Source organism: Pygocentrus nattereri, chromosome 2 (assembly GCF_015220715.1).
Source record: "Pygocentrus nattereri isolate fPygNat1 chromosome 2, fPygNat1.pri, whole genome shotgun sequence".
In the NCBI taxonomy this organism is placed as follows: domain Eukaryota; kingdom Metazoa; phylum Chordata; class Actinopteri; order Characiformes; family Serrasalmidae; genus Pygocentrus; species Pygocentrus nattereri.
In genome coordinates, this window is record NC_051212.1 from 37,336,861 (window position 1) to 37,363,022 (window position 26,162).

Consider the following 26,162-nt stretch of genomic DNA (forward strand, 5'->3'; position numbering starts at 1 on the left):
TTTTTTAAGTGTATAGAAGTTTATATTACTTGTTAGCTACATCAGCCTCAAGACTCCAGAGCCAAACTGAGCTAACATGTCTCAAAACACAAAGCAAATATGTCTTGGTTGATTGACTACATTTGTCATTTGAGGAGAACAGTGTGTAAATTAAATTTCTGGCCAACTGTCACTTTTATATCCAAAATATTGAACACCAAGCTCATGCCAAATGCATTGTCGTTCCCACACTTGTTCACCATTGCACAAGATGCCTTCTTCCTCTACAGATTTGCAGATTACTGCAAAGTGATTCCGTGAACTTACAAAAAAAAAAACAAACAAAAAAAAACAATGGAATACCATCTTTAGTCTGGACCTTTCCCAGTTCCTCCAACCATTTCCGTCCCACACTCCTGCTCAATTGCAGGCAGGACCAGGTGCCCTTGAGAAGAGTCGCATCAGTGGCGTCCAAGCAGTTTGGAGAAAAAGCCTGGTTGTTTGGTGCCTTTGGGCTGGGTCTCATCACTGGGCTTCTCCAGGCCCAGCTCCCCTTCCAGCTGCTCCAGCTCAGACTGGTCTAGCAGCTCAAAGTCCTCTGCCTCGCTGTCTGTGTCCTCGGCCAAAGCCTGGGCCAGTGCTGGTACCCCAACTGCCTGTAGACGCTCCTGCATGGCTGTGGTGACTGCTGCTGTAATCACATCTCCAGCCATCCTCTGCACCAGTTCCAGAGCCTGTGCTGCTGCCTCCCCCTCCACACGTTCTCCTTGTGTGGGTAGACCTATGCTCAGGTCATCATCATCGCCGTTAGTCCCCAGACCGTTATCCAGGGAGGGAAAGTCAGGGAGCCCACCAGAGAAGACTTCCTCTTCACTGCGGCGATCTAAGTCTGGTAGCACCAGAGAGAAGAGTGGGGTCAATACATGTGAAATAACTGAAGGCATCCTGACTGACTCTCAGGGGCATCAGATCTGTCAAATGTTAGTATTAATTACTCAAATCATATTGCCCTTTTGTCAATTAACTGTTAAAGTAATAAAAGTGTCTAATTTCAAAGATTTCTAATAAAGTGTTGTGGCTGCATATATATGATGTATCTGCTTTTAAATCTTTGTCTTTTGGAAAATGAGGAGTACCTGGCACTTAAAGAAATACAGCTTGGTCCAAGAACTTCTTATTTGGTATATTTGTTAAGTGAAAAGTGTTCGATAAAACGTTTTGTGCTAGTCATGAGCACAGTTCAATTCTAACAGCCCTTTCTTGTTCCCATGGAGTGATTTCACTGGATAGCTCAACACTGTAGCAGACAAAAGGACACGAGCTCACCCTCTGAGTTCTCCGTCTGAGGCGTGTGTCCCTCCGATAAGTTGAAGGTGCCGTTATCTGTCCACGTTATTTCAGAGACTTCAGTGTCTGATACAGACAGCTCCCTACATGCTGTGGAGTCCAGCTGAAACACAGAGTCAGTTTCACTTACCCTCTCACCTCACACTGAAAGGGAACATTTGCATTGCCTTTCCTGCAGCAAGACAGCAGAAAATGAAATGTTCACTCACCTTAGGGAACAGTGAGGACAGATCAGCTTCAATGCTCTCCTTCTCAGTCTGGGCCTTCAGCAATCTCTGCTCTGGAGAAAAGAAAGAAAGACAGGATTCAAGTTCAGGTTAGAGTTTATTTTGCCCTGAAGGCAATTCATTAGCAGCATAAACAGACATTAAGACAGGTAAGCTACTAATTAAAATTAAACAGACACAAAACTGTCATTTCACTGCCTCTTTCATGCTATCACAAACTGAAATTAATTTAGATAAATGTATTTCAGATAAATGTATTGTTTTTGTAAGCATATGTAAAAGCACAAGGACTAAATTGCTTCTAAAAAGGCTAAATGTTTCACTTTACACAGACAAACAGAATTCTTTTTGTTTAGGTTAAAGTTAGGGTTAAACAGTTTATGGAATCATAATAGAAAATGTCTTAATTTTTATACCATCCTACAAACAGTTTGCAAGCTGTAGACTATTAACATCATATTAGAAACATTTTATAAAAGTATCTGCAATAAAATTGGTTCAGTATTATTGAAAATAGGTAACTTTTTAACAGTCTGGCATACTGTATAAGAGTGATCAGCCTCAGACTTGTGGATCCCACTGTATGACAACGTACAGTCACATGCAAAAATTTGAACATTCCTGGTCAAATTACAAGTTGTATTGATTTTCGAAATGAAAATGAGTTAACACGTTCTTTACGGGGAACATACATATATACTTATATAGTATTTCTTCTACACACTTCAGTGCACAATTTCTATTTTTGTTGGGTTGCACACACAAGCTAAGAAAAAAATAACAAAATCTAAGGCATCCCATAACTTGTGTTTTATTTTTTTTCCAATATGTTAAATTCATTAAATAAATAGTGATTGTGCATTACAATGTGTATACGTGAGTTCTCTGTTGAGGATATGTACTTACTTTCACTTAGAAAAAAGTAAAAGACTGAACAGGGGTGTTCATACGTTTTACATATGACTAAAGTATGTTTTGTGGATATTTGGTGTTTAAAGAGGAAAAATTACACTACCATGATTCTCCTTGATCTTCTGAAGGAATTCTCTTACTCCAAAATTCAGTTTCTGCAGAACTGGATCCAACCACATCCCAAACTCATGTGACGACACAAGAGGCCACAGGAAAATGCCCAGCACTGGAGTGAACAGATGGACAGAGCATTAACACACATGTCATGAATCTGCCAGCATGTTTCACAACCTGCTGACTGCAAGGAACTGGAGAAGGCAGAGAATGAGTGAGAATGCCGTCATGATTACACTACTGGGAATCTGCTATCACATGTCAGGCCTTCTGGTGTTCACTGTGATACTGAGAATGATGCAGGATGGAAACCCAGCTTTTCTCTTTAAATGTTTCTGTTAGCCAATAAAAACCATAATCATCTCATAACATTCTAATAGATGAATAAACAGGTTGAAACTTCACATAATTTGGAGAGAAATCAGTCAGACATAGCATACTTACCTATAATGTATGAAATAACAATTCCTGGAATGTAACGCCCCAGCACTGCCAGGAAAGAACATAAGCTGCATACCAGCAGACAGAACTGCAAACAGAAACAAACGCAGACTTCAAATACAACTACACAAATCAGAGCCTCAGTAAGTTCAGCTTAGGTCCAATGGCTGTACAGTACCTTGCCTGGATTCTGTTGTTTGAAAGATGAGGTCTCGGCGAGAAACAGCTTGAAGCTCATCCAAGAGTCTGTGAACTGAGCTTCTGCTCCAGACCTGCCCTCCTGCCCTGAGTCAACCATCTCCCAGCTACAGACAGATAAAGAAGCCATAAGTTAATTTTCTTATCACTGAAATCAGAGTAACACTCATCAATGTTAAGCCTGAGTAAAAAAAAACTGACATGACACTTAGCACAAACCTAGCACTGGCCCAGCAACGGCCAAGTGCATACTTAGCGCAGAACATTAATGCTAATTTGTGTAATGCTAATTCACAACCTCTAGGCCCCATTTACACTCTTCTTTTTTAACATCAGCTTGTCCACTTTGAATCATCACTTGGATATGCATCACACCTACGTCACACAACTGCCCGCTCACAGCAGAAGAGGAGGAGAAAACAGCAAGGAGTCGATTATTCAAACAGAATACACTGGCAATCTGCAGATTAGCCTCACGCTAGCCATGCAAACTTTGCAATGTAAAATGTTTTCTTTAGCAGTCTGAACATTATTTATAAATACATGCTTTGTCTGGCTGTAAATTTGGTGTAAAGCCTTTCTTTTTGTTTGTTAGATATGTAGCCTTTAGCATGCTAGCTAGCCAGCTTGCAGAGTAAAGTGATGAATCAGCAGTTATGTGTAAGAGATGGAGTAGTCAGTAAAGCACTGCAAATCATGTTATGGTTTTGAAATGTTAAGCGATTTAAAGTGTTGCTGTGGCTTTTTGGGTTTGAAAAGGGAAATGCGTCACGTCACAATCATTTCTGGGCAAGTTCTGCTGCTGAAGTCAACAACTGTGCTCAGTCTATCCCTCAACCCTCCGAGGGCTCATCTAACAACCTTCACTTGAGCTAATAAAGCCCCTTAAGGTGGTGCTCAGGTTCACCCTGAGGGGAAATGACAAGTCCAAGTGGACACGGGCTTGTTAAAATCAGAAATGGGTGGCTAGGAGTCACCATTAAATGTGATGCTAAATCACAATTTCTCTATTTAAAGCTATAAATGGCATATGTTCACATAACTCTGTTAGAGAATCACTGAATTGCAACTAAGTTTATATTTTAGCTATAGCTCATTGTAGTTTGAGCTAATTTACTTTTAGTTTCTTTTTTTGTTTTAGTTTGGCTACTTAGCTGTAGCTTCCACAGTAGAGGAAAGTTCTGCATCTATGAAACTAGGCCAGGATGCACATTTATGGTTTAAACATTTATCACTCCATATATAATGTGTCTCTCAAGCATAACCTTTTCTCAACTATAAGAAGAGGAATTTCCTAAAGTTCATTTGAAATGTTTGTGGGAACTGCAAGCAGTGTTAGAAGCACTACTGTCTATCTTCTCCTACACCAGTTGTAAAGAGAGGGTTAGTGAATGGCTGCCACGTATAAAGCAAAAAGTAAAGGTCACTATGGTCGATAAGGTCATAAAGCCTGAGGTTGAAAGAGGGCACACTAATGAGCCTCTCCCATTGACCTTGTTTCAGGGCAGTGCTGTACACAGGCACATGTGTTCAATAAAGTCATGTGTTATGCACCACATGTGCACTGACTTTGTAGCCGTTGCAGTAGCACACACAAAGGAAACATTCCATGTATACTGTAGACTGATATATTAAATGTGTGCAATGGAAGGCTGATTCTCTTCCAGCTGTCCTGGAACGTGGAAGTGTGAAATAGTTTAAATCTCATCTGCAATCCAGTTACAGCAAAGTAGATGAGGATTCTTCTCACTTAGCACAACATTAGCTTAATGGGAAGGAAATGTAAAGCAGTAGAACCGTACAGTTCTAGCAAGGGTTGCATAAATCATCAAACATGTAGTTTTTTTCAAAACTACAATGTGGTAAACAACTGTAATAGTTTCCACTATTTAAATAAAATACCATTGCCCTACATTTTCTTGTATTTTATTTTTTGCTGAGGTCCACATACGACAATTGTGTGGTGTTATGTACTAAAAACAGAGTTTCCACACTCTTTTATATCTTAGAATTAAACTGCTTTATTATTGTGCCTTTAAGACTGACATATAAAATCATTGGTCCAATTGGCTTCCCTGTACTGTTTTTCAATCAATAACCAGTCCAGGCTGAAATACTCCTTGTCACTTCAACATGCCCACTGTGTTGGTTTCACGTTTTTAAAACTTTAACAATATTTACATACAATATCATGATTGATACAGATCCTACGCTTACACTATTCATCTGTTTATAGGCAAATCAAACTGCACATTTCTATTTGACTCAGATGAGAGACTTGCAAGGAATTCAAAGGTGCCACTTGTGAAGTTTGTGAAGTATCGTCTAGCATGTTTACATCAACAAGAAATGAGGTACCATCTGAAGTTTACTGTGGAATAGATATGGTCACAGAGTGAGGTTTAGACATATTTTGCCTACCTTACTAATGAGGATAGCCAGCCAACAAACACAAGAAAACTGGTTTTATTTCCTCTAATGCAAAGCAGTCAAACCACCAAATTTACCTCCACAAATAGCTGAAAAGTGTTTTTCCTCTGTAGTGTCCTAGAACCTCCTGAGATACTTTAACTGTATTTGGTATCATTTTGGTATTTGGTATTGAACTCTGCGAAACTACATTTGGTAACATGGCAAAACTTAACTCTTGCTCAGCATCAATAAGACTGTTCCACATCTCAGGTCTTCTAGTTTCAGATATTCCACTATTTTAGGGCACAACTTTCTTACTATCTACAAAAAGTATGTTGACAGTCATATGTGAGGTGTGCTGTGGAGTCTTTTATGATGGGACTGTAGTGGAAGTGCTTAACACCCTCACTGATGACAGCTGAGTTAAAGAATGCTGTTACAACTCTACAGCTTGTCAGCCTTCCTGCTCCAAAACTACAGATATGATACTACAGATAGGTAAAATACAAAGAGACTGTCTCTAAACTCACTCACTCTGCCATACTATACAACTAAGAGCTTTAGAGTGGCAGCAAAAGCTTTATTCTAATCACTGAACCCAAGATAGTCTGAATGTCGCTCTAATCACTCAGAGGGATAGTACACGTCCCTCACGTCACACCTTCATATGATGACCCTAGCTTAGCTTTCAGTGAATTAGACCGGCTTTCAGAAGAGGGCATCTTAGGATTCTTTGGCAAAGGATGAGTATCTATTAACAGACGTTCAGTCAAGCTATGTCCTTTATCTGGGTGTTACGCTGCCCTCTTACAGCTGTCTCATCTACTACTCACTAGGTTAACATGGCAACTCTCTGAGTGCTAGCAGTACTAGTGCTAACAAGCCTACATTTGAAGTAAACCATTGCGGTGAGTGTGTTGGAGTGGTTTCATTTCCATGAAAGGTCACATGCCTGTTACTTATTACATTCTAAGCAAGAGCCATCAAATGAAGACAGTATCCTGAGAAACTGATCACATGGAGAGAAACAGCACATGTGACGATGAGGCAACCTGGCTCACATTAGCATTTCACCATTCAAAGGGAGGCTGATACGGTGCTAGATTATAGTTAGCGCCAAAGAAGGCGGCTTGCCCAACACAGAGCCAAGCGGGTGGCCGGGCTTCATTGAGGTGTGATCCCCACATGATCCTGTGTGGCTCATAAAAGCGTTAGCAGGGGTCATCTTCTGTGACAAGGAAATGGCAGCTGGAAAATGCTGGTCATTCTCTGCTACCACATGGTATTCCATGCAGCAAAAACATAAAACCCACATATGGTCCACACTGGTGGCCTACAGCAAAATAGGGCAACTATGTGTGATAGACTGCATAACATCACATTAATATCTGACAAATAAATAACTTCAAGGTCCTGTGTTACAACTGCCTCTATTATAGCTTTCATTGTTCAGTTAGTAATGTGATGGGGAGGGTTGTTAAAATGTGTGAGAAGGCCTGCTGTGTCTTGTTTAATGCCGACAACTGTTGACCCTAGAGAACAAAATCCAGACAGCTGCTTGCTTCAACTCCAATACTAATCTTTAAAGCAACACGTCTGAGAATCTAACAAGCCAGTGACAGGATCCAGAAATAGCCTGAAAGCAACAGCTGAACAATTTGAGGAATGGTGGTGAAAAAGGTAGCACCTCTGCCTATCTTCCCAAACTGGGAAGAAATGGAGAAAAACCAGTGAAACTCTTTCACACATTCCTCAAAAGCTACAGCTGATGCTTTCAAGATGCCAGCCAAAGCGAGAACAGACTCATGGGTTTCATTATTCTGTAGTTTCCATACACGTATGAACCTCCGTAAAGGCCTTTTGACAATACCCCTGAACTGCTGCCAAGTAAGTGGGGCAATCCATGACAGGCTTGTCATGGAGACAACACAGTCCACAGGTAACAAAAATAAGTCAACACTAATACCATCAGAATATCTGAAACATGATAACTTTGCTAAGGATCTGAACATTTTCTAAAACATTCACATAAATTCTGTAACAAATCAAGTAATAATATCCACTTTCTTCCACTATACTATTAAACCTAACATAATGCCCAAATCCCCCTTCGTTCCACCCTTTATTAGCACCATCCACTTTCCACAGACAACACACATTTTCCATACCGTGATAAGGAGCGTTTTACCTTAACCCTGACCCATGGTCTTCCGAGGCCATCTCAAAGGCTTTTACCATGCAGAATGTTTTCAGAAAGGCAAGGCTAAGATCCGCTTAGGTTTTGGCTGGAGCGTCTGTTGCTCAGTGGCCCTCAGTCCACTCGGCATGCCACACCGAGCCACAGTTTCCAGTGTTTATGTTGACCAAGGTCCCAGCTTCACTATTTCAACCAGTCTGGTCTAAAAATACCAGAGCCACACAGCATTCCACAGGCAGACATCAGATGTGGTGGGGTTGGTGTGGGACACACAAACTGTGCTGGAGTGTGACACATCAGCTGAGTATAGCTTCTTAAACAACTTTTAAACAGGAGGCAGCCTTTGTGAGGTTTTGCGTTATATGCTATATGTGGAACCTTCAGAGTGGGAACATCTTAGCACAATAACAATGACACCTTATCAGATGTGTTTTCAATTTAGCATCACTGTCAGACCAGAAACTTGTATCTTATTTGCTTTTTTTTCTTTTAATTTGAAAATGGTAACTTATGTGAACATTGGTGTGAACAACTTATGTTCCAAAGTTCTGTATATTCTCGATATAAAAAGGTTTAAAGGATCCCATATAACACATTTTGTTAAAAAAAAACACTATTATTTCTCTACTAGAGGTAACTTTAATCATAATATAGTAGGGATGCACTGATCTGATGTATATCTGCCAATGACCAACATACATATACATAAAACACAGAAATTGGGTCCTCTTATACTTCTACTGGATTAACATTTCAGAAAAATATAACATTTATTTTTACAGGGTTACAAATGTATTGAAATTAATAAATTCAACAGAGACACTGTAACAGAGTACAGTGTATCCCTTGTTAGCCACATAATAAAGAGCTAAGCAATATAGCTAATAAGCCTATTTAGCTGCTTTATACTTACACTTTGTAAGTTGAATAAACTTAAATTGTTAATTGCAATAATATAGAATATTAGAATACACACACACACACATCATACACACACACACACACATCATAGACTATATTGCCAAAGGTATTCACTCACCCATCCAATTGAATTCAGGTGTTCTAATCACTTCCATGGCCACATTTCTATAAAACCAAGCACCTAGGCATGCAGACTGCTTCTGAAAACATTTGTGAAAGAATGGGTCGCTCTCAGGAGCTCAGTGAATTCCAGCATGGTACTGTGATAGGATGCCACCTGTGCAACAAGTCCAGTCATGAAATTTCCTCGCAACTAAATATTCCACAGTCACCTGTCAGTGGTATCATAACAAAGTGGAAGTGATTGGGAACGACAGGAACTCAGACATGAAGTGGTAGGCCACATAAAATTACAGAGCGTGATCAGCGGATGCTGAGGCGCATAGTGTGCAGAGGTCACCAACTTTTTGCAGAGTCAACCACTACAGACCTCCAAACTTTATGTGGCCTTCAGATTAGCTCAAGAACAGAATAGAGAGCTTCATAGAATGGGTTTCCATGGCCGAGCAGCTGTATCCAAGCCTTACATCACCAAGCGCAATGCAAAGTGTCGAATGCAGTGGTGTAAAGCGCCGCCACTGGACTCTAGAGCAGTGGAGACGTGTTCTCTGGAATGACGAGTCATGCTTCTCCATCTGGCAATCTGATGGACGAGTGTGGGTTTGGCGATTGCCAGGAGAACACTACTTGTCTGACTGCACTGTGTTAAGTGTAGCGTTTGGTGCAGGGGGGATTGTGGTGTGGTGCTGCTTTTCAGAAATTAGCCTTGGCCCCTTAGTTCCAGTGAAAGGAACTCTTAATGCTTCAGCAGGCCAAGAGATTTTGGAAAATTTCATGCTCCCAACTTTGTTTGAACAGTTTGGGGATGGCCCTTTCCTGTTCCAACATGACCGCACACTAGTGCACAAAGCAAGGTCCATGAAGACATGCATGAGCAAGTTTGGCGTGGAAGAACTTGACATAATTGGGATTAATTAGAGCGGAGACTGCGAGCCAGGCCTTCTCATCCAACGTCAGTGTCTGACCTCATAAATGTGCTTCTGGAAGAATGGTCAAAAATTCCCATAAACACACTACTAACCCTTGTGGAAAGCCATCCCAGAAGAGTGGAAGCTGTTATAGCTGCAAAGGGTGGACTGACATCATATTAAACCCTATGGATTAACAATGTGATGTCACTCAAGTTCATATGCGTGTGAAGGCAGACGAGCGCATACTTTTGGCAATGTAGTGTCTATACACACACACCCACACACACACACACACACACACACACACACACACACATATATATATATATATATATATATATAAAATATACCTATATATTATAATGTAATACCATTGTGCTCTATGTACATATATATCTATATATATCTATACATATATGTACACGTACACACACACACACACACACACACATATGTATATATATATATATATATATATATATATATATATATATATATATATATATATATTCTACTACTTGAAAAAAATACGGACTTACATTTAGTTTAAGAATATGTTTTCTTCTCTTAAAAATGTACAATTCTGGAGATTTCGTTCTGATGTTTTGCTCACATGTCAGAGCTCAATGCAGAAAACTATTCCTAGAAGTTACATGACCTCAGTCTGGCTTTTTCTAGTCTGTTATGGTGACGCCTGAGGCTCATAAGATTACACAGGTGATCGCTATGCCTCATGAGACTAACTGTTCCTTCAGAGTAAACATGACGTAAATTTAGTAACACTGTCTAATATGCAGATAAGCTAATGCATATCTGCTGTATCACCTATGATTGCCTAATATATCAATATTATGACACAACAAAGGAGTTTGCCATGACATATGGAGTGTATTAAAGCGTGCCCTCCTTGTTATTTTAATCAAAGTGACATATGCTGGTCATATGACTGTGACGATAAAGTTATGACTGGAGAGATCATGACCAAGCAGATGTCTTCAATCACCCACCCCCACACTAATAGCAGGGTACGTTACAGGAGCACACCCCTATGACCATCAGTATGCATGGTTCTGATTGGTGGAATTAGAGGGCTGGTAGTAAATCCTCTCCAGTAAGGGTAGTAAGGAAGTGTACAGCACAGAAACAGCAGTGTCATCCTATCCCTCACACACATCACACACAGAACAACAACAGGGTGAAGAGTGGAACACAAACTTGGGGTTTCTTAACACTGTAGAAAACACTCTAGAACAAACAACACCTGGAGAACACAAGTACACAGTTCTACAGAGAGCAAACATAAATATAACATGTTCTGAAAATTTCAGAGCACTATATATATATATATATACAACCCCAATTCCAATGAAGTTGGGATGTTGTGTAAAACATAAATAAAAATAGAATACGATGATTTGCAAATCCTTTTCAACCTATATTCAATTGAATACACTACAAAGACAAGATTTTTAATGTTCAAACGGATAAACTTTATTGTTTTTTGCAAATATTCACTCATTTTGAATTTGATGCCTGCGACACGTTCCAAAAAAGTTGGGACAAGGGCATGTTTACCACTGTGTTACATCACCTTTCCTTTTAACAACAATCAATAAGCGTTTGGGAACTGAGGACACTAATTGTTGAAGCTTTGTAGGTGGAATTCTTTCCCATTCTTGCTTGGCAGCATATGTTGCTCCAAAACCTGTATGTACCTTTCAGCATTAATGGTGCCTTCACAGATGTGCAAGTTACCCATGCCATGGGCACTAACACACCACCATACCATAAGAGATGCTGGCTTTGGAACTTTGCGCTGATAACAATCCAGACAGTCCTTTTCCTCTTTGGCCTGGAGGACACGACGTCCATGATTTCCAAAAACAATTTGAAATGTGGACTCGTCAGACCACAGGACACTTTTCCACTTTGTCAGTCCATCTCAGATGAGCTCAGGCCCAGAGAAGCCGGCGGTGTTTCTGGGTGTTGTTGATATGTCTTTCGCTTTGCATGGCAGAGTTTTAACTTGCACTTGTAGATGGAGCGACAAACTGTGTTCACTGACAGTGGTTTTCTGAAGTGTTCCTGAGCCCATGTGGTAACATCCGTTACAGAATGATGTCGGTTTTTAATGCAGTGATAGATCGAAGAGATCGAAGGTCACAGGCATTCAATGTTGGTTTTCTGCCTTGCCGCTTACTTGCAGAGATTTCTCCAGATTCTCTGAATCTTTTGATGATATTATGGACTGCAGATGATGAAATGCATGTTGAGAAACGTTGTTCTTAAACTGTTGGACTATTTGCTCACGCAGTTGTTCACAAAGTGGTGAACCTCGCCCCATCCTTGCTTGTGAACGACTGAGCCTTTCAGGGATGCTCCCTTTATACCCAATCATGAAACTCACCTGTTTCCAATTAACCTGTTCACCTGTGGAATGTTCCAAACAGATGTTTTTTGAGCATTCCTCAACTTTCCCAGTCTTTTGTTGCCTCTGTCCCAACTTCTTTGGAACGTGTTGCAAGCATTACATTTAAAATAAATTAATATTTGCAAAAAACAATAAAGTGTATCCGTTTGAACATAAACATCCTGTGTTTGTCACCACACAGTCACCACCACTTTACTGTATTCATAAGAACTTCAATCTCGTGTACATATTGCAAATTTCTCTTTATCTTTGTATTAAATTATTAAAATGTTTATTCTTTTACATAAATGGTTGCAACTGTAACAACTGCAATTTCCCTCTGGGATCAATAAAGGATTCTGATTCAGATTCTGATATTAGGTTTAACTTTATCTTAACTTTATTTCACCAGGTGCACCCAAACTTTTGCATAAAACTCTATGCCACGAGTGGACATTTCATTAACATAAAAAACCACACTGTAAAAACATTCAATGTTTGTAAAAATAAGTAACCCGGTTGTCTTAAAAATTTGAGTTCCCTGAACTTCAATTAATAAGTTTGTAACAGACTGTAAAACACAGATTATTGTTTTGTTAACTTACTATTAAAAGTTCAGAGGACTCATTTTTAAAATGAAAATTTAAAATGAACAATGTTACTTTCCTTTTAATGTTAAAGCAGCCAATTATTTTTTATATATCTCAGCACAGCACCCTGTTAAAATAACTAAATAGTTTATGTAGTACGTAGATTAAAATGTACTTAATTTTTGATGGTTAAATATTAAAATAAAAATAAAATGCCTGAATTTTGTCTGTATTTTTGCCTATTTTTACAGAGAAGAGTCTAAAACTCATCATCATTGTAGTATGAAAATCTGGTAACTCAACAACATTTTCATTTTTAACACCATCTGTTGATGAATGAATGGACCAATAGTAATCAAATTTAATCAAATCTTTTTACATTTATCTACATTAAAGTTAAAGGGCAATTCCACTGATTTTTAAAATACTCTATATAATTCAAACCTTGGGATGTAAACATTTATAGTGGTGTGCTGTGAAATAGTGCACTATAGAGAAACCTCAGATTTCTCTACATTGCTGTTGATAGGAACCAGGGGTTGTTGTCTCTTCCATGCAAATACAGCCATTTTATTTCCTATTCAGAATGAGCAGTGGACCTGTACTACTCCTTCTGAGTTGTTAAACTAAACCACTGTGAATGGTCAGCTCCCTCCATTGTTCGTCCCATCTGCTGATCTAAGGTGGTCAACTCCCTGCATTGTTGGTTTGGCCCTTTGATTGCTGACCATAAGGTCACACAATAACCCTCCAGGGTGGCAACCATCAAGGAGTGTTGATGTTCGCCATCCTTGCAGGGAGTCGGCACCTCTGTCCTTTTGATAGGGTAATCATCATCCCCCTGCTTAACCCCCTCTTCTTATCACGCTCATCCCCCTCGCATACCCTTGCTTAACCCCCTCTTCTTATCACCCTCATCCCCCTCGCATACCCTTGCTTAACCCCCTCTTCTTATCACCCTCATCCCCCTCGCTTACCCCCCCTAAAACTCCTTTTCCGCACCTTTATCCTCCTCCCACAACTTCCAGTGTTTATAAGGTTCTCCTAAAATAGGACTGGCTGTGACAGACTGGCTGCTTAAGGATGTTTTGTTCTTCTTTTAAGTTATCAGTGGCAACCGTGACTAACAGAACTAGGCCTTCACCTTGTGCCACAAATGTCAAAACCCTTAATGATTATGCTAATTTCTAATATTGTTATTATAGTGCACCTATGGGATTCCAGCAGGACGTTAGAACTAAGCTAACGTCAATTCATATAACATTCTTTCGCCATTCTAAATTAAAAGCCAATTTTTGAAGGTTGTTAAGACACTGAATGTTTCATTTTAATCATATGGACATATCTGAAAAAATATTTTGCCTTGTAGGATTTTGACAGTGACCCTTTCAGTACAGAGCCCGAGCTGCGGCTGTTTTCCATTTCTAATAGAACTGACTAAAACACAGTGGTCAGGTTAGCCTTATATTTGCAGTCAGTCATGTACACTATACTGCCAAAAATATTTGCTCGTCTGCCTTCACACGCATATGAGTGACATCCCATTCTTAATCCATAGGGTTTAATATGATGTCAGTCCACCCTTTGCTGCTATAACAGCTTTAACTCTTCTGGAAAGGCTTTCCACAAGGGTTAGGAGTGTGTTCAATGTGTTTTATGGGAATTTTTGACCATTCTTCCAAAAGCACATTTGTGAGGTTAGACACTAATGTTGGACGAGAAGGCCTGGCTCGCAGTCTCTGCTCTAATTCATTCTGTGGGGTTGAGGTCAGGACTCTGTGCAGGCCAGTCAAGTTCTTCCATACCAAACTCACTCATCTTTCTCTTTATGGACCTTGCTTTGTGCACCGGTGAGCAGTCATGTTGGAGCAAGAAGGAGCCGTACCAAAAACTGTTCCCACAAAGTTGGGAGCATGAAATTGTCCAAAATCTCTTGGTCTGCTGAAGCATTAAGAGTTCCTTTCACTAGAACTAAGGGGCTGAGTCCAACTCCTGAAAAACAACACCACACCTTAATCCCCCCTCCACCAAACTTTACACTTGGAACAATGCAGTCAGACAAGTACCATTCTCCTGGCAACCGCCAAAACCAGACTCACCCATTGGATTTCCAGATGGAGAAATGTGATTCGTCACTCCAGAGAACACAGTGTCCATCAGGGGAGTCAGTGTGGACACCGTAGAGGATTACAAATATCTGGGTGTGTATATTGACAATAAACTGGACTGGGCTGGGCTAAGAACACTGACGCCCTCTACAGGAAGGGCCAAAGTCTTCTCTATTTTCTGAGGTGCCTGAGGTCCTTCAACATCTGCCGGACTATGCTCAGGATCATCTATGAGTCTGTGGTGGCGAGTGCTATCCTCTGTGCTGTTGCATACTGGGGAAGCAGGCTGAGAGTGGCAGACACCAACAGACTCAACAAACTGATCTGCAAGGCCAGTGATGTGGGTGTGGAGCTGGACTCGCTGACGGCCGTGTCGGAGAGGAGGACGCTGTCTAAGCTGTAGGCCATTATGGACAATGGCTCCCACCCACTCGACACGGTGATGAGACACAGGAGCTCATTCAGTGCAAGTCTCATTCTACTGAAATGCACCACAGAGCGCCACAGGAAGTCATTCTTACCTGTGGCCATCAAACTCTAATACTCCTCCCTCAGTGTGATTCACAAAGCGTGGTTCATCTGTGCAAAACTCAATACCTAACTGTATGGTTCATATATGTAATATATGTGCAATAACTCAGAGATACAATACATTGAACTGCTTTATACTAGATATACTAGATATACAGATATAATAGATAAATATTTATTATCACAGTCACCACCACTTTACTGTATTCATAAGAACTTCAATCTCGTGTACATATTGCAAATTTCTCTTTATCTTTGTATTAAATTATTAAAATGTTTATTCTTTTACATAAATGGTTGCAACTGTAACAACTGCAATTTCCCTCTGGGATCAATAAAGGATTCTGATTCAGATTCTGATATTAGGTTTAACTTTATCTTAACTTTATTTCACCAGGTGCACCCAAACTTTTGCATAAAACTCTATGCCACGAGTGGACATTTCATTAACATAAAAAACCACACTGTAAAAACATTCAATGTTTGTAAAAATAAGTAACCCGGTTGTCTTAAAAATTTGAGTTCCCTGAACTTCAATTAATAAGTTTGTAACAGACTGTAAAACACAGATTATTGTTTTGTTAACTTACTATTAAAAGTTCAGAGGACTCATTTTTAAAATGAAAATTTAAAATGAACAATGTTACTTTCCTTTTAATGTTAAAGCAGCCAATTATTTTTTATATATCTCAGCACAGCACCCTGTTAAAATAACTAAATAGTTTATGTAGTACGTAGATTAAAATGTACTTAATTTTTGATGGTTAAATATTAAAATAAAAATAAAATGCCTGAATTTTGTCTGTATTTTTGCCTATTTTTACAGAGAAGAGTCTAAAACTCATCATCATTGTAGTATGAAAATCTGGTAACTCAACAACATTTTCATTTTTAACACCATCTGTTGATGAATGAATGGACCAATAGTAATCAAATTTAATCAAATCTTTTTACATTTATCTACATTAAAGTTAAAGGGCAATTCCACTGATTTTTAAAATACTCTATATAATTCAAACCTTGGGATGTAAACATTTATAGTGGTGTGCTGTGAAATAGTGCACTATAGAGAAACCTCAGATTTCTCTACATTGCTGTTGATAGGAACCAGGGGTTGTTGTCTCTTCCATGCAAATACAGCCATTTTATTTCCTATTCAGAATGAGCAGTGGACCTGTACTACTCCTTCTGAGTTGTTAAACTAAACCACTGTGAATAATTCTGACTCAGCAGACTGCAGCATCTTAGAGCCACACTGAATAACATTTTTTAAATCTTAATGCAGAATTTTTGGACTTTTGTGGAAGTCCCCTGAGTGAAATTAAGCTTCTATCTTCTGACCTGAGGACGGTCAGCTCCCTCCATTGTTCGTCCTATCTGCTCCCTGCATTGTTGGTTTGGCCCTTTGATTGCTGACCATAAGGTCACACAATAACCCTCCAGGGTGGCAACCATCAAGGAGTGTTGATGTTCGCCATCCTTGCAGGGAGTCGGCACCTCTTTCCTTTTGATAGGGTAATCATCATCCCCCTGCTTAACCCCCTCTTCTTATCACGCTCATCCCCCTCGCATACCCTTGCTTAACCCCCTCTTCTTATCACCCTCATCCCCCTCGCTTACCCCCCCCTAAAACTCCTTTCCCGCACGTTTATCCTCCTCCCACAACTTCCAGTTTTTATAAGGTTCTCCTAAAATATCCCTAATCAGACTGGCTGCGATCCACTAAGCTGTGCCCACATTTCCTGTGTGTCAATAAAATCAAGTCTACGCTGAAGGTCTCCTGACTTCTGATTCCTGAAAGCTGAATTTCTAACACCCCTTTAAGGATGTTTTGTTCTTTTAATTGTCAGTGGCAACCGTGACTAACAGAACTAGGCCTTCACCTTGTGAAACAAATGTCAAAACCCTTAATGATTATGCTAATTTCTAATATTGTTATTATAGTGCACCTATGGGATTCCAGCAGGACGTTAGCACTAAGCTAACGTCAATTCATATAACATTCTTTCGCCATTCTAAATTCTAAATTCTAAAAGCCAATTTTTGAAGGTTGTTAAGACACTGAATGTTTCATTTTAATCATATGGACATATCTGAAAAAATATTTTGCCTTGTAGGATTTTGACAGTGACCCTTTCAGTACAGAGCCCGAGCTGCGGCTGTTTTCCATTTCTAATAGAACTGACTGAAACACAGTGGTCAGGTTAGCCTTATATTTGCAGTCAGTCATGTACACTATACTGCCAAAAATATTTGCTCGTCTGCCTTCACACGCATATGAGTGACATCCCATTCTTAATCCATAGGGTTTAATATGATGTCAGTCCACCCTTTGCTGCTATAACAGCTTTAACTCTTCTGGAAAGGCTTTCCACAAGGGTTAGGAGTGTGTCAAGTTCTTCCATACCAAACTCACTCATCTTTCTCTTTATGGACCTTGCTTTGTGCACCGGTGAGCAGTCATGTTGGAGCAAGAAGGAGCCGTACCAAAAACTGTTCCCACAAAGTTGGGAGCATGAAATTGTCCAAAATCTCTTGGTCTGCTGAAGCATTAAGAGTTCCTTTCACTAGAACTAAGGGGCTGAGTCCAACTCCTGAAAAACAACACCACACCTTAATCCCCCCTCCACCAAACTTTACACTTGGAACAATGCAGTCAGACAAGTACCATTCTCCTGGCAACCGCCAAAACCAGACTCACCCATTGGATTTCCAGATGGAGAAATGTGATTCGTCACTCCAGAGAACACGTCTCTACTGCTCTAGACTCCAGTGGTGGGGCTTAATACCACTGCATTCAACGCTTTGTATTGCACTTGGAAACCCATTCCATGAAGCTCTCTTCACACTGTTCTTGAGCTAATCTGAAGGCCACATGAAGTTTGGAGATCTGTAGTGATTGACTCTGCAGAAAGTTGGCGACCTCTGCGCACTACACGTCTCAGCACACGCTGACCCTACTCTGTTATTTCATGGGGCCTATGACTTCATGGCTGAGTTGCTGTCGTTCCCAATCGCTTCCACTTTGTTATAATACCACTGACAGTTGACTGTGGAATATTTAGTTGCGAGGAAATTTCACAACTGGACTTGTTGCACAGGTGGCATCCTATGATGGTACCACGCTGGAATTCACTGAGCTCCTGAGAGCGACCCATTCTTTCACAAATGTTTATAGAAGCAGTCTGCATGCCTAGGTGCTTGGGTTTATACACATGTGACCATGGAAGTGATTGGAACACCTGAATTCAACGATTTGGAAGGGTGAATGAATACTTTTGGCTAAATAGCATATCTAGAGCTTCCAAAAGGCCTAAAGTCTCATTTCTTCTCACAAAATTGGCCACCCTTATTGGAAATCAGAACATGATTTGATTCCACTGTCAGTTCCTTATCAAGCGGTTCATCTGAAACATTAGGACTTCAGTTCAGTTCTGAAGTCCTAATCGATGGGAGAGCTCGCTTGGCTTCTATCTACCTAGATACCATAAAGAAAGAAATCCTATTTGGACAATTTTCCATTCAGTACTTCAAGAATTTCACTCTTGAAGAAATTCATCAGTTGATAATAAAATGAGAGAATTACTTCAACACTTGCAGAGTTTAAATGCAACAAGCCCAATGATCATATTAAACACAAATGTACTAACAAACAGACTTTTCTTTCACAGAAATCATTAGGTCATCTGAAGGTGTAGAAGGTCCTGAGGGGTTCCTCCATTGACAGCTGCTATATCTATATATATATATATGTGTTTTTGAGATGACTTAACAACTCGACATGGTTTAAGGCAGGTGTATAAGCTTACAGTTTGCTATAACTTCTATTACTTGTTAGCTATATTAGCCTTGCAGCTCAAGTGCAAGGGTCCTTCCCCCATTACCATTACACTTGGTCTCTTAGTATTTATTTATAATATCATATCACTGCTACGGACAATAACACTAAGTCACTTTAAAATACATACATATTCTTCTGAGACTGTCCCTTGTTTAATACATTTGCACAACATTGCAGTTTTTCTTACACAGGTCCCTCCTGTCCCTGTATTTTGTGTATATTTAATATATTAAAGTTTTGTTTTTTTCTTTTTGTATTTTCTTTTTGTTTTGACTGCACTGTGTTTAGTATGTATATAATGCTGCCGTGCTGTAGAGTGATTACCTCACCACAAGCATTTCAATGCATAAATGACATGTTGTGCAAATGACAAATACATTTGAAACTTGAACAATAACTATTAATTAATGATAAACCTAATATCTGCTTGTCATCAGAGTTGAACACTGACTGATACAGTGACTGGCTGCGAAGTGGTATAGTCTACTGTCAAATCCACATTCACTGAACCTGGGAAAGAGTGTGCTATATATATGTGAGAATGAGGATATAGGGGTCTCAGGGTCATGGTTTGGGAAAGGGTGAAGACAACTGCTGGAGCATGACCTAGATCAACAATGGCCTGTGAATGTGGGTAGGCTGAAGCAATGCAGCAGCTGCTGGGGGAACTGGGCTGGCTTTAACAAGTCCTGCCCCACATAAACACTGTGTTGAGGATTACAGCGTTGGCACACCCCCAAACCTCCACCCCCCCACTAGAGCACAATGGTGCCATTGGGCTTGTTTTCAGCGTAAGTACATAAACAATTGTAGCGCAACAGCGGTCACAGCACAGGGCCAGGCAACAAGACAAAAATAATGTAGAACCGACGGCCAACCATTAGTAACATTGGATAAATTCATTAGCCCTCACTGTAATCAAATATCTTAACGAACTTACATCTTCTTGCATGTATGAGTACAAGCTCTTTATAAGCAAAGGTTGCTTATGCATGACCAACTAATATGACTGCTATGTTCTGAGTTTGGCTACATTGTTATCAAGTAAAAGCGCTGCACTGCCCTTGCTGGCAGAACATTCTGTCCTGCTTCTACAGCAACATTACATCTGGCAGCGTAATGCCATCAGTGCACATGACAGACTTTATGGATTGCAGCATGTTATCAATAATGCAGCGAAGGTGCTGAAGCACCCGCTAGTGGTGAGATGCTACATTGCATGTGCTCAGCGTAGCTCCCAGGAGAAAAACAGGTCAAACTAGAAAAGTGATACAATGCAAACTAAAACACATCCTGCAGAACTAGATAAGATAAGAAGCTTAAACATACCTGCTGGTCATACTACGCCATACATTGGTACCTATTGGGAAAAACAACCAACAAACATCAGTTCTAAGCTTCTCATATCTTTCAATTCCATATTAATACAATGTGAACAAATTCAACGTATTGCATACACATCATCAAGGACCTAGTGAATGCGTTACCACTATTCTGCATAAAATCTCATGAAGCTATAATAAACCACGTTTATGTTTGAGTCTATTCCAGTGGGTTGCTTAATTTAAGGGAAAGAAAGTGGATCTTCCTGGAATTATATCTCTTCTTTTATTGTTATGTTAAATTTTACTGCCTTTCCTTTATACACCTTTTCTCTTTTTGTTTTTAGGTGCATTTCATGTTGTTTACTTCTCTGTGTTTTGTATTTTGCTAAAGTGTATCGCCTTTAATTTGTCTTTTTTTTATTTCCTCAATTTTAATCCTGCAGTATACCATAATAAATCATGCCCTCAAGACAGTGCAACTTCCTTGAATTACACTTTTTAAAAACTGATTTTCAGTTCAATTTTATCTTGCTTTATTGATAATTCTTTTTTTTTCTCTTTGCATTTTATTTTGTGTATTTGTATTGTATTGTTTTCTTCGTGTTTACTATATTTTGTTGTTTTTCCCTGCGTATGATGTATTTTACTATTATTTGTTTTTAATTCGGTTGTTTTCATTCCTCTGTATTTTGTTCATTTTTAAAGCTTGTTTGTAATGTTATGAATAAAGGTACTATATAAATTAAATGTATTATTATATTATTATTATATACTGAAATCATACAATCCTTCACTAATTAGATATTATTCTGATATATATCTTACTTTTAAATTATTGGTTAGGCAACTCTACTGACTATGTCTACCCATACACTATTGTTCCAAAGTTTAAAAATCCCTGTTATTGATCATATAAAACCAATTTTGCAGCAGATACATGTATCAAACAATTCTTTTATGATGCTACTACTCTGCAACTTCACAGGCTTTTTGTACAAAGCTCTAAAAATGAAGAAATCGGTATCTTATCAGTATCTTATCATTTAATAACATCTTGATGTTCCAAAAAAAGTTAAATATTGAATGAAACAATACCTTAAAATACTTTATAATATGTAGCTTTTCGTATTTCAGTCTATACAGTATTAACAAGACAAGGGATTCCAAACTATTGAACAATAGTGCATGGCTATGGTGATACACATGATTCATGTGAGTTACAAAGCTCACAAGTTCTAATATCAGACTGATATTTTTCAGTAAAGATTCAGTGGTTAAGTGCTTTAGACAGTGATCCACACCTCTTGACTTGGGAAGCACGACATCCCTCATCAGCTGTACCAGCAACAAGACAGCCAGACACAAGCCGAGAAGACAAACCACTCTACAGGGGCTCAGGGACACAAACCTGGATGGGGAAAATAATAACAAAGCTGTTTTCCATTGAATTCAACAGAGAGAAAGCAGCCTCAACTGTAAACCAACATGAGAAGGAAAGCATAGCACTTTCCAAACCACGCACAAATGTCTGTGACCACTACTGAAAAATCTTCTACTTGAACGTATTCCATTGCAGATAATATTATAAGCATAACAATTTCAGTGAGAAGTAAAATCTTTTTAAATATTTCCATGAATTTCAGAATTTCTTCTGAAGATAAGACCCTGGCCTCTTTGTACAAAGGCTCTCACATGGTCAATGTAACAAAGTATCTTACATTTGAATATTGATGTAGAAACAGAGCAGAACCTTAAACCCTTCCTTTATTATTTTCAGAACTTTTCTCTTTTTTTAACATGTTTCACAATTCTCAAACTTTTGGCTGCTTGTTCTGAGTTCTAAATGTCAAAATAACTCAATTTCAACGTGGTCTCAGACTTCTGAATCCCATTGAACACTCAGAAAAAATTCCAAGCCATCTACGTCAAAACCTCTTGATGGTTGCAGGGACACGCTTAAAAAGAGGGTTGTTTAATAAAGGCAATGGCTCCATTTATAACTATTTGTAAATTAATGTGTTATATATGGTTCTATATAGCATCAATGCAGAACTCATGTTTCTAAATAGAACCACTGATTTTACTAAAGAACCCTTGAAGAACCATCTTTTTAAAGAGTGTAGGAGAGGCAGGAAAGCCTTCATGTGCACTTGGCTGCTACTGTCCAGCACAGTTGGCTCTCAGCAGAAGGCGTGAGTGCATAATCTCCGGCATTTTAAATCCAGGCCACAGCTTACTTACAAGGAGGAATATCCTGTGAAGGGTATTTATATAAATCCAAAGGGGGGACACTCTGTTTCTTAACCTAAATCCAGAGTTTGCACAGTCATACTTCCCTTGCATACTTCCCTATTATATGTGCACCAACACAGCCAGTGAACTAGATTTATCAACATTAAAAAAGTGAACTATAAATGGCTTATCTAATCTTTTCAGATCATGGTGAAGCTCTGTGCTACAGCAGGTCTGATGGCAGGCAAACATGACTTAGAGAAAGGCCTGCGCCTTATACATCAACACCCCGGCCTGCTTGACCTGTGAGGAATTTCACAAAGCTGGATTTCCCGCTTAGCCAGATAACTTCAGCCAGTCAAACAGCAGAAGAAGTAAAGGATGCTTCTGCTGTATAGTGTTGACTTTTGGCCTAACTTATCCAGCTGTACTGGGAAATAACCTACAGCTTTTTGAGACGCCTCCCCTGGCTAATAGATACACCTCAGTCGTGCTAAATAAGCGAACAATTACAGCCAGATTGGAGCTCAGTAATAAAGCGAGGTGTGAGCTGCATGTTGTGCACTCACGAAAATTAAAGCCGTCTTTCATACATCAGGAGGAAAAGTGAAAGGAAAACGCTGCGTCATGTCTCTCACCAGAACACGGCGTTGGTGGCTGCGAACAGCGCGGTGGTCCTGAACGGTTTCCTCCAATCCACCAGCGCCCGGACACCGCCTCCTCCTCCAGCCCGCTGCACGCTCTCTGCAGCCCCGCGCTCTGTGTCTGAGCTCCGGCTCTCCTGTACAGGCTCCGCCGCTGCTGCCATGGCCATAGCACCGCGCTCCGCCTCGCCCTCTCCACAGCGCCGGCCGGTGGCTGCTGCTGCTGCTGCTGGAGCGGTCCGTGCTGCTGGTGTTGTTGTTGTTGTTGTGCGGCGACGTCATCCAGTGACTGCCCGCGGTAGCTCCATGGGAACGCCCACGTCATCAAGATTCCGACTGTAACGAAGGTAGGAATGAGTCGGGTGGAGGATTTAGGTTCTGAAAGATAAACTAAACGACACAGTAGATGTAAATGTATATGTAAAAAAATACCGTCTGTTTTTGGACTGATGCTATTGACTAAGACTCATGTAATCACTGACATCCTGCCTATGTTGAATACGTTTATGTAATGTCTATTATTTTTTCTTTTTTACTTTATTTTATAACTCACAATATAATAAATAATAAAGATATATTATAAATATTAATACTAATAACAAAGAAAAAATATAATGTGAAAAAAAATATTTAAAATATTATGGTATCATTGCGGGATTCAGGTGCCACAGATCATCACAGATGATGGCTGGTACAGGCAGTGCAAACCACACTAATGTTGTTCCGTTTAGCTGAATGGCAGTCATGCAAAACTAAGGCAATTGTCGTGCTGCCTGTGCTGTCTTTTGAAGGCAGTGCTACCCAATCTGTCAGTGCAGACACAAAGGATTATGGGATATTTAAGGGCGAAAAAATGGCCGTGCTTTCCTGCCTCAGCATGCTGCCTGAGTAGGCAGCGTCTATTACATTTAGACACAGACATGCGTCTTACACAGGCTGTTGCAGTCACATTTCAAACAAAAATAAACACAGCAGACCCTTGATCACCTCCTGCTGCAGTAGTTCATTTTGTTTTCAAGGCAGCAGACATTAAAGATGGGCAGTCTTTTGGGGTTAGCTTTACTCCAACATAGACACTACAGTGATTGCCTTTTTCTGTTTTCTCGTGTACTGTCCAAGAAGCCGCTTAATTTGGTCAGATGCACCAGACGAGGCCAGGGTCAGGCCCTTGTCCAAGCAACAACAACCTGTGGACCAGTTGGTAGTAAAGCGTGAAAGACTAATATTTCTTGTACTCCAATTGTGAGTGAGAGTCAGAGACACGAGTGGGACACACAATTTGAGAACTGACTTGAAAAATCGCCAAAGCTGAAATTGGCTTCTTATTTGAATTTGCCACTCCACCTTAAATGGTGTTGCAGTTACATTGAAACACCTGTATAGGTGTAAGAATGTAAGTGTTGCTCCATTTAAGGTGGAACAGAAAGTGAGAACAAAAAGCTGGCGAATAAGCCAAGTTTCACATTCAGATGTGAAACAAAATTTAGAAAAAATAGAACATTCAGAAATATATATATACACACACCAAAACACTGAGATATTTGAATTATTATTATTGAATACTATGATATAATTCTTTTGCTATACCGTGCCATACTGCTATTACTACTACTACTACAACTAAAACGTTTGATGAACATAACGCACATATAAAAAGATTTCTTTTCAAAATCTTGTGTTTAATATTGTCTTTAATTATCCTTAATAATAACAGAATAACATAAAACAAGAATAACAAAGTTTTCTTGAGGGTACATGCACCAAATGTTTCTAATACAATGTTAATACCTTTCTTGTGCATCATTCTTTTATACATTTTTTTCTTTTTCATTTATAACATTTGTTATTTTTCATTTTGCAATTGATTATTCAGATTCAGATTTAGACTCCTTTATTGATCCCAGGGGGAAGTTGCAGTTGTTACAGTTGCAGCCATTTATATAAAAGAATAAACACTTAAATAATTTAAAGCAAAGGTGTAATAATAAAACAGGTTAAAATGTTCAACAATTAAAATGTGCAACTTACATGAACCAAACGTGCTGCAGTGGAGCAAGAAGTCCTTATGAGTCATAATCTGAAAAACTGTAACCTCTCTTGACTTTATAAAGAAGTATATAAGCGCTGCACTCACCATCCACTTTATTACTGCATATCAGTGTATACTGATAATGGTCAGCTTCTGACCACAGGTCCATTGTAGATCAGGTATAATTTGGGTTTAGTATTATTCACAACCCAGCAGTGACATGGTAATTTGTGTGGTGCTAGTATGAGTGTATCAATTATTTTACTGGAGTCTTTACACACGTCAGCGCCACTGCTGTGCTGATGGTGGTCCAACACCTAAAAATATCCAGCCGAACACATGATATTGTGGACAAAAACTGACCAATGACAAGGATGATTAACACAAACTGTGCTAAAGATGGTCTCCAACGTGTACATCAAAAAAAATTGAGCTACAATGCGGAGGTTTTCTAATAAAGTGGCTGCTAAGTATTAACCCCTCTGAACACGGCTAATGTTTAAGCACATTAAAAGGATGTACTCAGGACACCTGCAGAAAACTGGTTCAACATGTCACTCTCAGAAACCAACTGCAAACTACACCAGCGTCCAAAAGATTTCTGGCAGAAAAAAAGTGTGACAGCGTTAGCTCCCAAAGGGAACATCAAATCAGAAAAGAAGAGAGATGTTTT

General features: G+C 39.5%; 2 protein-coding genes across 2 annotated transcripts in view; one reads left to right on the forward strand and one right to left on the reverse strand.

Moving 5' to 3' along the window:
• retreg1 (reticulophagy regulator 1) lies at nt 1-23,780 on the reverse strand. Its single transcript, XM_017714211.2, has 9 exons — nt 23,455-23,780; nt 21,886-21,992; nt 20,589-20,619; nt 3,199-3,325; nt 3,024-3,108; nt 2,569-2,691; nt 1,536-1,606; nt 1,306-1,429; nt 1-868 (listed from the first exon to the last, which is right to left on the reverse strand). Exons 1-9 carry the CDS (start codon nt 23,628-23,630, stop codon nt 441-443), a joined length of 1,272 nt encoding a protein of 423 aa, XP_017569700.1. The 5' UTR covers nt 23,631-23,780; the 3' UTR covers nt 1-440.
• Nucleotides 23,733-26,162, forward strand: part of rnf182 (ring finger protein 182) — a 9,468-nt gene continuing 7,038 nt past the window's right edge. The window contains exon 1 of the mRNA XM_017714212.2: nt 23,733-23,807. The gene's annotated coding sequence lies outside the window, so the exon portion shown is untranslated. The remainder of the gene's footprint in view (nt 23,808-26,162) is intronic.

Bases quoted from the DNA above. Each gene is read 5' to 3' on its own strand.
- retreg1 (XM_017714211.2), bottom strand. From the start codon at position 23,630: ATGGCCATGGCAGCAGCGGCGGAGCCTGTACAGGAGAGCCGGAGCTCA. The intron at 20,620-21,885 runs GTGTGGATCACT...TTTTCCCAATAG, and splicing joins CGTGCTTCCCAAGTCAAGAG to GTACCAATGTATGGCGTAGT. The intron at 3,109-3,198 runs GTACTGTACAGC...TTCTGTTTGCAG, and splicing joins AACAACAGAATCCAGGCAAG to TTCTGTCTGCTGGTATGCAG.